Source organism: Vigna umbellata, chromosome 1 (assembly GCF_029865625.1).
Source record: "Vigna umbellata cultivar VRB3 chromosome 1, Vumbellata_1.0, whole genome shotgun sequence".
Taxonomy (NCBI): Eukaryota; Viridiplantae; Streptophyta; class Magnoliopsida; order Fabales; family Fabaceae; genus Vigna; species Vigna umbellata.
This window is the reverse complement of record NC_142165.1, coordinates 69,590,459-69,604,227: the sequence shown is the minus strand read 5'-3', so window position 1 is coordinate 69,604,227 and position 13,769 is coordinate 69,590,459. Positions and strand designations below refer to the sequence as shown.

General features: G+C 34.4%; 1 protein-coding gene across 1 annotated transcript; it reads left to right on the top strand.

The window, feature by feature from the left end:
- Nucleotides 1-8,070: 8,070 nt before the first annotated feature.
- Nucleotides 8,071-9,886, top strand: LOC124844925 (pectate lyase-like). Its single transcript, XM_047321943.2, has 2 exons — nt 8,071-8,410; nt 8,519-9,886. Exons 1-2 carry the CDS (start codon nt 8,190-8,192, stop codon nt 9,642-9,644), a joined length of 1,347 nt encoding a protein of 448 aa, XP_047177899.1. The 5' UTR covers nt 8,071-8,189; the 3' UTR covers nt 9,645-9,886.
- Nucleotides 9,887-13,769: the final 3,883 nt, after the last annotated feature.

The window sequence follows — 13,769 nt, the reverse complement described above, 5'->3', positions numbered from 1 at the left end:
ATTTGTTCCTCATATATTTACAATATTTCTTCATATGTAGCCATGTAAACCATGTAACTGATTTTGTAATTTGAGAAGTGGACAATGATGTAAAATTATATGTGGAATATCATAGAAAAATAGTATAGTGATTTCTCACTGAGATAGTTTCATATTGCATGCCTAAGCTTTGACAAGCAATCAACCCAACCCTTCACTTTTGTATGCTTATAATGCATGCCATTGGACAAATGCACTGGTAAAAAAAAATGAGAAGTTTGCTTCTTTAGATTTGTTTCTAATCCATGTCTAGATTTTCAATTTAGCGTTCCAAATATTCCCTCTCCATAAATTATGACACTCATAAACAACACATTATTTATATGTTCCCATATACTTATCATTATTGTCATTCACATAGTTTTTCAGATAATGTTTCCATTATTATTCATCCTAAGCATGCAGAACTGATGGAAATAAGTTTCAAGTCGTGCTAGACACCTTACAATTTAAAAACAAATGTTGGATACAACATCTTGTTCTTTGAAAAACACACATGTCTTAGAGTACCACATTCCCTTATGTTTCCCTGGTTGCAATGTTGTTCATGCCCATTCTTCATATAAAGTGTTTTACATTATGGATTTCATTTGTTCACTATAGTAATTGAAAATTTTCATCTTTTTCTCCTCTTATATTTATTATTTTGTAATATTTTGAATGCATATTTTGTTATAATATATTAATATTATATTATTGCAAAAGTTAATGTGTGGTTTAAAAATATTAAATTGTGAGCTTTAATGTTTGGAACGTTGGGTGGCAACGTTCAATTTCTTTCAAACGTGCAAATTTGTTTTAATTAAATCATTTATGATTTTTTTAATTTCATTTATTTTCTTGATTCTTTCTAGCTCTATAAATAGGGAGCTCCTCCTCCATTCCAAGACACATCAAAATTCAGTCTCTCTTATTCTTTTCTTTTCTGAATTTCTTTCTTTAGCTCTTTCTCTCTTCTAAAATTATTCTGGGTTATTCTTATACTCTGTTTAGAGTTCCTTGCTAGTTCTGAGATCCTCAAACATTTTGAGAAGTTCCTGTTGTATCCTGGGGGACTTGCGCAACACACCGCGGATAAGTCCTTAAGGACAGTGACTCTACACGCCTCAGGAAATAATATTTTGTCAGCTTTTCCAACAATCTTAAGGACTTATGGCTGACATCAACAACATGCCTTCAGAGAGCCAAACCATTGCTTCCGGAACCCATACGGTCTTCGCAAAATCGCTTCCGGACGTGTCAAAAATCGAGATTTTCTCTGGACAGAACTTCCGACGCTGGCAAGAACGCGTTTCCACCCTTTTAGACATGTATGGAGTTGTTGCTGCTCTTTCATCTCCGAAGCCTGACTCCACTATTCCTTCAAACTCAAAACTAGTTGAAGAGTGGACTTACGCGAACAAGGTATGCGGACACACTCTGCTTAGTGCACTTTCTAATGATTTGTTCGATGTGTATTGTTCGTACAAGGAAGCAAAGGACATTTGGGACTCGTTGATTCTCAAATACACTGTCGAAGATGTCGTCAGACAAAGATTGGTCATAGGAAATTACTACCGTTGGGAAATGATTGAAGACAAGGACATAAAAACTCAAATCAATGAATACCACAAGTTGCTCGAACACATCAAAGCAGAAAACATTCTACTACCGGATGAATTTGTTTCAGAACTTCTGATCGAGAAATTGCCGCCATCCTGGACAGATTACAAACAACAGTTGAAACACAGGCACAAGCAAATGTCTCTACCAGAACTCATTACACACATAATAATTGAAGATACCAACAGGAAGGAGTCTGCTACTACAAGGGCCAAAGCTTTATCTGCGAAAGCAAATATGGTAGAAGTAAAACCTGCTCCAAAAAGGTACGAATACAAACCTGATCACAAAAAGAAAAATAATTTTCTTAAATCTCGTCCCCATGAATCTAAACCCACCTTTAAAAAGAAAGGAAATTGCATCGTATGTGGGAAGCCAGGCCATCATGCACCACAGTGCAGACGTAGAGCGAGAAACGACAATCCTCCTAGGGCCAATATAGCCGAAGGAGATGACATTATTGCTGCGGTCGTTTCTCAAGTGAATCTGATGACCAATGTGAGCAAGTGGGTAGTAGACTCTGGTGCTACTAGGCATATCTGTGCAAACAGAAGTGCTTTTACCTCTTACACTAGTGTAGGGGATGGAGAAGAACACGTCTACCTCGGTGATTCCAGGACCACTCCTGTTCTGGGAAAAGGAAAAGTTCTTCTCAAACTCACATCTGGAAAGATTCTGGCCTTGAGTGATGTGCTACATGTGCCATCAATCAGAGTTAATTTAATCTCTGTAGCACTATTGGGAAAGGTGGGGGTTAAAGTGTCATTTGAGTCTGACAAGATCATCATGACAAAAAATAATGTGTTCGTGGGGAAGGGATATTGTGATCAAGAACTCTTCATTCTAAATGTTTCTGAAAATATTAATGAATCAAGTTCTTCTGCTTATATTGTTGACTCGTATGATATATGGCATGCTAGATTAGGACATGTGAATTCTTCGTATGTTTTGAAATTACGACTAGGATTGATTAATATGCATGATAAACAGAGTAGAAAATGTGATATATGTGTAGAATCTAAATTAACAAAGAAAACATGTTTTTCTATAGAACGCCAAACTGAGCTATTAGGGTTAATTCATACTGATCTAGCTGATATGAAACAAACCATGTCTAGAGGAGGTAAAAATTATTTTGTGACCTTTATAGATGATTATTCTAGATATACCAAAGTTTACTTAATCAAACATAAAGATGAAGCCTTTGATGTATTTTTAACCTATAAGGCAGAAGTAGAAAATCAGTTGAATAAGAAAATTAAAAGGATTAGATCAGATAGAGGTGGTGAGTATGTGCTTTTTAATGACTATTGTGTTAAAGAAGGAATAATCCATGAAGTGACCCCACCATATTCACCTGAGTCTAATGGAGTAGCTGAGAGGAAAAATAGAACCCTTAAGGAAATGATGAATGCTATGCTTGTTAGTTATGGTGCACCTGATAACCTTTGGGAAGAAGCCTTGCTTACTGCATGTTTTTTACAAAATAGAATACCCCATAAGAAAACCGGTAAAACTCCTTATGAGTTGTGGAAAGGTTACCAACTTAACCTTAAATATTTAAGGGTGTGGGGGTGCTTAGCTAAGGTGATGTTACCTGATCCTAAGAAAAGGAAAATAGGATCTAAAACCTCTGATTGTATGTTCTTAGGTTATGCTGAACATAGTGCTGGCTATAGGTTTCTAGTTGTTAAAAGTAACATACTTGAGAGAAATTCTATAATGGAGACAAAAAATGCTGAATTTTTTGAACACGTGTTTCCCTTAAAGGTTAGTGAGATGTCTCAACCTGTTGATGATAATGATAATAGTAATACCATAAATGAGGATTTGAGAAGAAGAAAAAGGCAGAGAAAGGAAACTTCCTTTGGAGATGACTTTTATACTTATCTTGTTGATAATGATCCAATAAGCTTTATAGAAGCTACTAGTGCTCCTGATGCAAAACAGTGGGACAAGGCCATTAGGACTGAAATTGAATCAATTCAGAAAAACAATACTTGGACTTTAGTAGATTTGCCTAAAGAAGCAAAACCCATTGGTTGTAAGTGGATCTTTAAGAAAAAGTATCACCCTGATGGATCCATAGAGAAATATAAGGCAAGATTAGTAGCAAAAGGTTTTACTCAAAAACCCAACATAGATTACTTTGATACTTTTGCTCCAGTGACTAGGATTTCCTCTATTCGAGTGTTGTTAGCCCTAGCAGCTATCCATAAACTAGTGATACATCAGATGGATGTTAAAATAGCCTTTTTGAATGGTGATTTAGAGGAGGAAATTTATATGACTCAACCTGAAGGGTGTGTTGTACCTGGTCAAGAGGAGAAAGTATGCAAACTCTTAAAATCCTTATATGGGTTGAAACAAGCACCAAAACAATGGCATGAAAAACTTGATAATGTGTTGCTTTGTGATGGGTTTTCACCTAATGATGCTGATAAATGTGTGTACTCTAAGTCTGAAAATGGTGATTGTGTCATTATATGCTTGTATGTGGATGACATGTTAATCTTTGGTACATGCAATGAGATTGTCGCTTGAACTAAATTGTTTCTAGGATCAAAATTTGAAATGAAATACATGGGTGAAACCAATGTGATTTTAGGTATTAGAATCATAAGGAAGGGAGACAGTATATTACTATCTCAAGAACAATACATTGAGAAACTTCTTAAAAAGTTTGGGTTTTATGACTTAAAACCAGTGAGTACCCCTTATGATGCTAACTCTAAATTAATGAAAAATAGAGGAGAATCATTATCTCAGCCTCATATGCCCAGATAATTGGGAGCTTACTGCACTTGATGAGTTTTTTTAGACCTGATATTGCTTATGCAGTAGGTAGACTAAGTAGGTACACTCAATGTCAAAATCAGGAACATTGGGATGCACTTGCTAGGCTTATGAGATACTTAAGAGGTTCAATGGATTATGCCATTGAATATAGTGGATTTCCCGCTGTACTAGAAGGGTACAATGATGCTAATTGGATCTCTGATTCAGATGAGACAAAATCCACTAGTGGTTATGTATTCACACTTGGGGGTGGAACGATTACATGGAGATCGGCCAAACAAACAATTATTGCAAGATCAACAATGGAATTTGAGTTTGTCGCTCTTGAGATGGCTGGTAGTGAGGCTGAGTGGTTGAAAAACTTCTTAGCAAACATTCCACTAGGAATGAAACCAACCCCATCTGTGTCAATACACTGTGATTGCCAATCGGCAATAACTATAGCTAAAAACAAAAATTACAATGGAAAGAATAGACATATTCAATTGAGACACAATTTGGTGAAGCAGCTGCTAAAGAGTGAAACTATTTCCATTGATTATGTGAAGTCAGAACGGAATCTAGCAGATCCTCTGACAAAACCCTTGGGAAGAAATATGATCTTAGAAACATCGAGGGGAATGGGACTTAAGCCACTAGCAAACAAACAAGTGATGGTAACCCAACCTTTGTGATTGGAGATCCCATGAATAAGGTTCATATGGGTAAAAACAAGTCACTTGTTAGTTCTGATAGCACTAAATTGATTTTAATCAATTATGTCCATTCCTATGGTGTGTGTGAAAGTGCTAGAGACTGCATTATTGAGAGGTTAAACTTTGTCATTAAAATTCTATACGGTGATAGAATTTTGTCTTAAACAAAGTTTTAATGATTTTCATATCCCTTATGGGTGGTGTATGATTTGCAGTATACACTTGATGAAATCACCTATATGAGTGTCAAGTGGGGCCGCTTGCATGAGATCTCTAAAGCACTCATGAATACCGGGCACGCGCATGGCCTAGTAAGCGCAACACAACGATAACAGCAAGGATTGTGGGGGTGTATTGTGATTGATAAACCTCTAACACACGTCATATGTCTTTGGTTCATATAGCTTGCTATACCAACTACATTGTGTGTTAAGTTTCTAAATCTAAGACTGGTTCATATAGCTTGCTATACCAGCTCTGATGCATTACATCCTATGATACCCAGAATAAAAGTTTCTTATTCTCTTTTAGTGTTTGAACTATTTGAGTCAAAGACTATTTTCTTTCAACTTCTTTTGTAATATGTGGGGGATTGTTATAATATATTAATATTATATTATTGCAAAAGTTAATGTGTGGTTTAAAAACATTAAATTGTGAGCTTTAATGTTTGGAACGTTGGGTGGCAACGTTCAATTTCTTTCAAACGTGCAAACTTGTTTTAATAAATCATTTATGGTTTTTTAATTTCATTTATTTTCTTGATTCTTTCTAGCTCTATAAATAGGGAACTCCTCCTCCATTCCAAAACACACCAAAATTTAGTCTCTCTTATTCTTTTCTTTTCTGAATTTCTTTCTTTAGCTCTTTCTCTCTTCTAAAATTATTCTGGGTTATTCTTATACTCTGTTTAGAGTTCCTTGCTAGTTCTGAGATCCTCAGACATTCTGAGAAGTTCCTGTTGTATCCTGCTGGACTTGCGCAACACACCGCGGATAGAGTGACTCTACACGCCTCAGAAAATAATATTTTGTTAGCTTTTCCAACATATTTGACTTTTAATGTATGCGTGTCTATCTCTTCCATTTTCATATCTAATAGTCTTGATCTATATTTTTTTATAAATACTTTAAGTCAAATTAATTACACTAATAGAATAAATATCTTGCAACGAACTGCTAAATACTAATCTTATTTATATACACTATTGCAAATTTGAAAGAGTGATGATATATAAAAACTTCATTTTTTATTTAATATCTATCGAACACTAATCAAATAATATTTTTATTTTAAAATATAAAATAATTTTAGATTAATCAATTAGAAAAATAAAAATATTAATTTTTTTTATTAAGTATTAGAAGGGTTTAGGAAAGTTGGAATATGTATATATAAATTTTTCCAATTTGAAATTTCGTGTCTACTTAAAAGTTGAAGGTTAACTTTATGCGTATTAGAGTATGTCATTTGTTTTTAAAAGTGTAATTTAAGTTGGAATGCTATTGGTTTTAAAAACTGTAATCGAAGTTTGACGTTAAATAAAATAGTATAGTAATTTAATTCTTTTAGAGAATAAATACTTCGAAAAAACGTGAAGTTAAATAAGTTAAGTTAATTACAATTTTTATCATTTCACCAATCATATTTTTTAAATATGTTTTTTATTTTGAATTATTTTTAATAAGTTTATAACTTTTACAAGTTATACTATTGCTAAATTTTTAACCAAATGATTATTTGCAAAAGAAGGCGACATGTCGTTTAGCTATTATTATTATTATTATTATTATTTTTTGATTTCACAATTTTATTTATTTTATTCAATTTAATACCACACTCAATAAGAATATTCATTCAAATTCCTTAATATTTTAAAACACGACAATATAATTAATAATAAAATCTCTAATAAACAAATATTAACCATTTTAATTTACACGGAATAGAATTTATAATCATTGCATATTAATAATTTATCACATTAACAATGAGCTTTCAAGGTAGAAAAAGTTACACTGCTGTCTTTGTAAAATTTGAAGGATTTGCGTGAACCTTAAAATAATTATTATTGATTTTTTAAAATTGAGAAGTTTGATTATTTTTTTTATTGATAAAGAGATAATGTTGATCAAAATAAATAAATAATTATATGAAAAAGGTAATGTTTTTACAAAATGAAGTTATTTTGATGTTTTTATTTTCTTCCATAACATGTCATCTTTCCACATTAAATTTAAAAAATAGGTAACTTTACAAAATAGTGAAAATTTTTACTATTAAAATATTTGGAAAAGAATTTAAAAAATAAAATTCATAAAATGTTTGAACGATAAAATGTGCATATAAACGTGATAGTTAATGAGAATTTTATAAAAGCACTCAGGAAAACAAGTAGTGAAAAACAAATTTTTATGATGTGACCATCAATTTTCACTAAACACAGGCTCAAAATTGTATTCTTAAATCTTAACTAATTCGATAAAAAGAAAATCTAACTATAATATACAATTTCTGACTTCTTTATTAAACACCATTTTTTAATAAAAAAAAATAAAAATGATATAATTAAGAAGATTTGTTAATGCATTTCGAACATTATTTAAAAAAAATAAAAAAATTATAATTTACTGAAATATATAGGCTTAATATAAAACGTGTAATTGAGGTTGATTTCCCATGCCCAATTTAGAGTCAAACGAAGATGGATGATTGATTTTCTCTTTATGAAAAATAGGAATGTGCAAAAGTAGGGTTGTGCATGGCCGCAAGTGAAATGAAAGTCAAATACACCTAAGAATTTATTAATCGGCCAGTCTTTATTTCAGCATTGTATATCTCTAACAACACCCTAATTTGGGTTTTGAATCGCAGTTTTCAATATATATATAAATACCCTCCTTTACGTTCCATATCATGAGAAACCTTCATCAAACACTTTTACTCAGTTCCAAATAAGAAGGGTTCTTTATTTTCTTTTGTGGTGGCCGAGGTTAGCTTCCACACCACAGGAGTCAAACCTTGGCCGCGTAATTGAAAAAAAAAAAAAAAAATATGGCAATCGGAAAGAACTTTTTTGTTCTGTTTTATTTGGCAGTCTTAATCCCTACCCTGAATGCCAATCCCTTGGAGGATGATCAGTATTGGAAGAACCATGAAAACGAGTTTGATACATACTGGAAGGATCGGGCACAAAAGGCTGCAGAGGACAATAAAGCAGCATACTTTGAAGATCCATATTCAGTCTCGGGAAACTTCACTTCCTCTGTCAGCGAGTCAGCTTTCTCATACCTTAACACCTTCCATTTTTTTTCTTAACAAGAATGCATTTTTATGTAACAGTTGCTGAATTGTGTTGTGTGTTTTTTTTTTTGACAAAACAGACTTATAGTTGGGAAGGATACGCGAAGGAGCTTGAAGGGAAAGAACGGTGACGGGGGGCCATGCATGGCGACGAACCCCATTGACAGGTGCTGGAGGTGTGACCCCAACTGGGCCAACAACAGGCAGAAGCTTGCAGATTGTGTTCAGGGCTTTGGAAGAAACACCGTTGGAGGAAAAGGTGGTCCGATCTACGTGGTAACAGACCCTTCAGACGATAACATGGTTGACCTAAAGCCAGGAACTCTCCGCCATGCAGTTACACGTAATGGCCCGTTGTGGATCATCTTTGAACGCAACATGATCATCCACCTGAAGCAGGAGCTCATCATGACCAGCAACAAGACCATTGATGGAAGAGGCGTTGATGTCTACATTTCCAATGGTGCTGGCATCACCATCCAGTTCATCAAGAACGTGATCATTCATGGAATTAAGGTCTACGACATTTCCGTTCATGGTGGTGGGCTGATCAGAGATTCTGAGACACATTATGGGCTCAGGACTCAGAGTGATGGAGATGGCATTTCCATCTTTGGTTCTAGCAACATTTGGATCGATCATGTTTCCATGAGAAATTGCTACGATGGACTTATCGATGCCATCATGGGATCCACTGCCATTACGATTTCCAATAGCCATTTCACAGACCACAACGAGGCGATGCTGTTCGGTGCCAGCGACAGCTACGATGCAGATAAGATCATGCAAATCACTCTGGCATTCAACCACTTTGGGAAGAGATTGATTCAAAGGATGCCCAGATGCAGACATGGTTTCTTCCATGTGGTCAACAACGATTACACTCACTGGGAAATGTATGCGATTGGAGGGAGCATGAACCCCACGATCATAAGCGAGGGTAACAGATTCATTGGCCCTGACAACATATATGCTAAGGAGATCACAAAGAGAGAATACTCTCCTGAGAACGTGTGGAAACAATGGCAGTGGAGATCAATCAACGATGAGTACATGAACGGAGCATTTTTTGTGCAATCTGGGCCTGAGCTTGTTAACAGACCATTCTCAAGGCTAGACATGATCAAAGCCAAGCCAGGAAGTTACGTCGGAAGGCTTACACGCTATTCTGGAAGCCTTAAGTGCAGAGTGGGTTTCCCTTGCTAATTCATTTTCCCATTCTTTCTACTGATCAGACAAAGCACTGCGTATATATATATATATATATATATATATATATAAACACGTTTATGCCATATATATTTTGCTGAAAAATCACAATTTATTCATTTCATTTTTGCCCTACTTACCTTTGGATACTGTCTCTTTTCATTTACTTCGTGCTTTCCTGTATTTAACTTTGAGAGATTCTAAACATCCTTTCATTTTATAAAAGGAATATTTTCTTCATTTGCGCCACTGGAAATCACAACTGTGCTTGAAAATTTACAGGAGTATTTTTCTTTCATCCAAACATAACTTCAATTTTGAGAGGCATTGCAGAAATAGAAAAATTTAATAAGGAAAGAAAATAATGGTTTTGTATTTTTTTTATGTAATCAATTGACAACTTTTATAATAATATAATCATATTTTAAGTAATTATGAAAAATCAATATATAACTATTCAATTAGGAAAAACCAAGTGAATAATATATTATAATAGCTGTTTTTTTTTTATATCATCATAAAGTTTTAAGCAGAGAGGAATTATATGTCTCATCTCATTAGCTAGCTTTTAAATTAGAACCATTATTTAGGTTCCAAGAGAGATATAACATTAATCACTCAGTATATCATCTTTCAACCAATCCCTTTGGTTTGTTGTTTTGTTGTGCAACCATATCTACTATCCCATCCCAAAGTAACTATTGTTTTCTATTTTAAAAAATTGAAAATAATTGAAGTTCTAAATTTTCATTCCATTATTAATTATTTTATTCTTATTTTATCTTTAAATAAATTAATTAGGTGACCACTTGCCCTCTAGTATTTAATTAGATAACGCTATCTATATTTGTTTTATCCCAAATAACGCTTTATCAAATAAACTTTATAAAAATATTATACATACACAACACTTAATTAGATATACGCTATTTGTTTTATGTTTTAAAAAAATAATTTTAGATAGATTAATAGAAAGTGTTTTTAGATTTAAACACTATTTATTGTAATATCGATAAAGAATGTTTAATTAAAAAAATACCTCTATTATTTATTAAAAGTTTTAGTCTTGTGCTCACTCACTCAAAAAAGAAGAAAAAAAGAAGCTCACATATAAGAGAAGAAGAAACTTTCTCAAAACCCTAATCTTCATTCTTCTCGCACTCACTCTCTGTTCATTCTCCGCCACTCATAGAGGAACATCAATCCATCGATGATGTCAAAACCTTATCCTCCACCACTTGCACCTCCTCTACATTGGCTTAGACTCGCAACCAAGTTAACTCCTAACCTCGTGCCCTAACATCGTCCCCTACGCATCATGCTCTACTTAACCCTAACTCATGCCCTAACCAAAAATCCTTATTAGCAATCAAAGTTAATAGAAGACGATAAATATGTGTCAGCGTTTTCAAGTGGACCTAAGAGAGAAATCCCTAACTAAAAGTCACAGGTTTAATTGAAGATGACGAAGGTTATTGATTTTTTTTGTTTTTCTTTTTTGTTGTGTTTTTCTTCTTTCCATTGAACCTCATTCCCAAGCTGTTATTGAATTTTGGGTGTTTCTTCTTTGTTGATTATGTTGAAAAAAATTGATTCAATTATTTGTATGTAAAAAATGCGATTACTTTGGCTTTTTGTGAGTTGTGGTGTTGTGTTTGTTTGCCTTTAAGTTGTTATCATTTGTATTTCTCTTACTATAATATAAATAATATGCATTGTATTTATTAAAATAAGCCCAAACTAAAAAAGCTGAGGCCCAATATTCTCTAGTCCAGAAACGTAAAATATCACTTTTCCTAGAAGCTTCTTTTGTCAGAAGGTAGGTGAGTCTGAGAATGGATATGCACGAGAGAAAAGAAAGAGCGAAAGCTCTCTAAGGAGATTCACAAGCGGAGGTGACAGCGAAGCTCGTTCCAATGGTTGTCAGACGGAAACGCAAGAGAAGATTAAAGAGGAAGAGGAGAAAAGCTTGTACTTGGAGGTAAGTAAAAGAACGTTTCTTGTATTCTGTAATATATGAATGTGCTGATGATTCAAATGCTTTTCTCTTCATCATAAAACAAAATGTTGGAATCCCTGTTTATATAGGATTCCAGTGAATCAGAAAAATGGGTTAGTTACAACCCATAACAGAAACATAAAAACGTAAAACTAAAAACCCTACAACATTAAATGTCGCTCTTAGGAGCAATTACTACGAAACAGAAATATTAATAGCCTCCCTTCAAGCTGGATGGTGAATATTCACTAATCCAAGCTTGGGGATGATGGATTTGAAGTGAGTGCGGTGAGGAAACTTGGTGAAAACATCGGCAAGTTGTTCCTCCGATTTAATGGGAAGAAGTCGTAGAAATTTGGCTTGAATCTTTTCACGTACCACGTGACAATCCAACTCGATATGCTCGGTCCGCTCGTGAAAGCTTTGATTGTGAGCAATATGCCTTGTAGAGTTGTTGTCACAGTAGAGAACGACATTAGCAATGGGTTGAATTTGAAGATCTTCAAGAAGGTAGTGAAGCCATTGCATTTCACAGACAGTGGCAGCTAGGGCACAATACTCTGCTTCAGTAGAGGACCTTGAAACAGTGCTTTGTTTCTTTGGCCTCCATGAGACTAGAGAGGTTCCTAAGAAAACACAATAACCAGTAGTGGATCTCCTTGTGTTAAGACAAGTAGCCCAATCCGAGTCACTGAATCCTTTGATCTGTATGTCAGAATTAGTAGCAAAGAAAAGTCCTTCAGAAGGGCTGGACTTGACATATCTAATGATATGTTGTAAGGCTTGATAATGATGGTTAGTAGGTTCCTGCATAAACTGGCTTAAAAGATTAACAGTGAAACATAAATCAGGTCTAGTATTAGTGAGATAAAAAAGCTTCCCTATTAGTCTGCGATAAACACTAGGGTCATCCATATAATTCTCTGTTTTGTATAAGAAATTGGTGCTACTAAGAAAAGGTGTAGCGCATGGTTTGCTTCCAAGCATTCCTGCTTCTTTAAGGATATCAAGGGCATACTTTCTTTGACAAAGATGTATCCCTTTCTTAGATCTAGCAACCTCAAAACCCAGAAAATATTTGAGTTCCCCAAGGTCTTTTATCTGAAATTGGTGATGTAAGAGAGCCTTTATGTCAGTGATTTCATTCATAGAATTTTCTGCTAAAACAATATCATCAACATACACAAATAAAGCTGTGAAATCAGTGGGGGTTTTCTTTATAAACAAGGAGTTATCAGATTTGGATTGAGTATAATTTGCAGAAATAAGAAAAGTGGAGAGTTTGTCAAACCATTGTCTGTTGGTCTGTTTCAGTCCATACAGAGATTTAGTGAGTTTACAGACCTGTCCCTGTGTGTTAGTATTTAAACCAGGTGAAGGATCCATGTAGACATCTTCATTTAGGTCCCCATGTAAGAAAGCATTATCTACATCAAGTTGATGTAGAAACCAATTCTTTGAGGCAATGAGAGCAAGTAATAGTCTAACAGAAGTGAGTTTAGCAACCGGAGAGAAAGTATCCAAAAAGTCTATCCGTTCCTGTTGGGCATAGCCCTTGGCAACAAGACGAGCTTTATACCTTTCCACACTCCCATCAGCTTTGTGTTTTATTTTGTAGACCCACCTACATCCAATGGATTTCTTTCCAGGAGGAATTTGAGTCAAAAACCAAGTACCATTGTCTTGTAACGCCTTAATTTCCTTTTGCATAGCATCAACCCATTCATGGTTGTTTCTAGCCTCATTATAGGAATTAGGCTCTTTGCTAGTAGTTATGGCAAGAGTGTATCTCAGATGTCTATTAGATAAAGACTTATAAGATAAAAAATCAGTGATAGGATAAGGAGTTTTCATACTATTTTTGATGCACAAAGAAGTAGATGAGGATTGATCAGCTTGGTGTATGTAGTCTTTTAGATATTCAGGGGTTCTCTTAACTCTGTTGAACTTCCTTTGATTGTTTCTCTGTTCTTCAGTGAGATTGGTGTTCTCAACACTGATATCAGTGTTATCAGCAGGTCTTTGGTCTCCTCTTCTATCCTCAACCAAAGCCTCTTCATAGGTGAAGGGTAAATTATCAAGAAAAGATGTGTTGCCTTCACTGTTACTGGAGTCATTCCTAT

Bases quoted from the DNA above. Each gene is read 5' to 3' on its own strand.
- LOC124844925 (XM_047321943.2), top strand. From the start codon at position 8,190: ATGGCAATCGGAAAGAACTTTTTTGTTCTGTTTTATTTGGCAGTCTTA. The intron at 8,411-8,518 runs GTCAGCTTTCTC...TTGACAAAACAG, and splicing joins TTCACTTCCTCTGTCAGCGA to ACTTATAGTTGGGAAGGATA.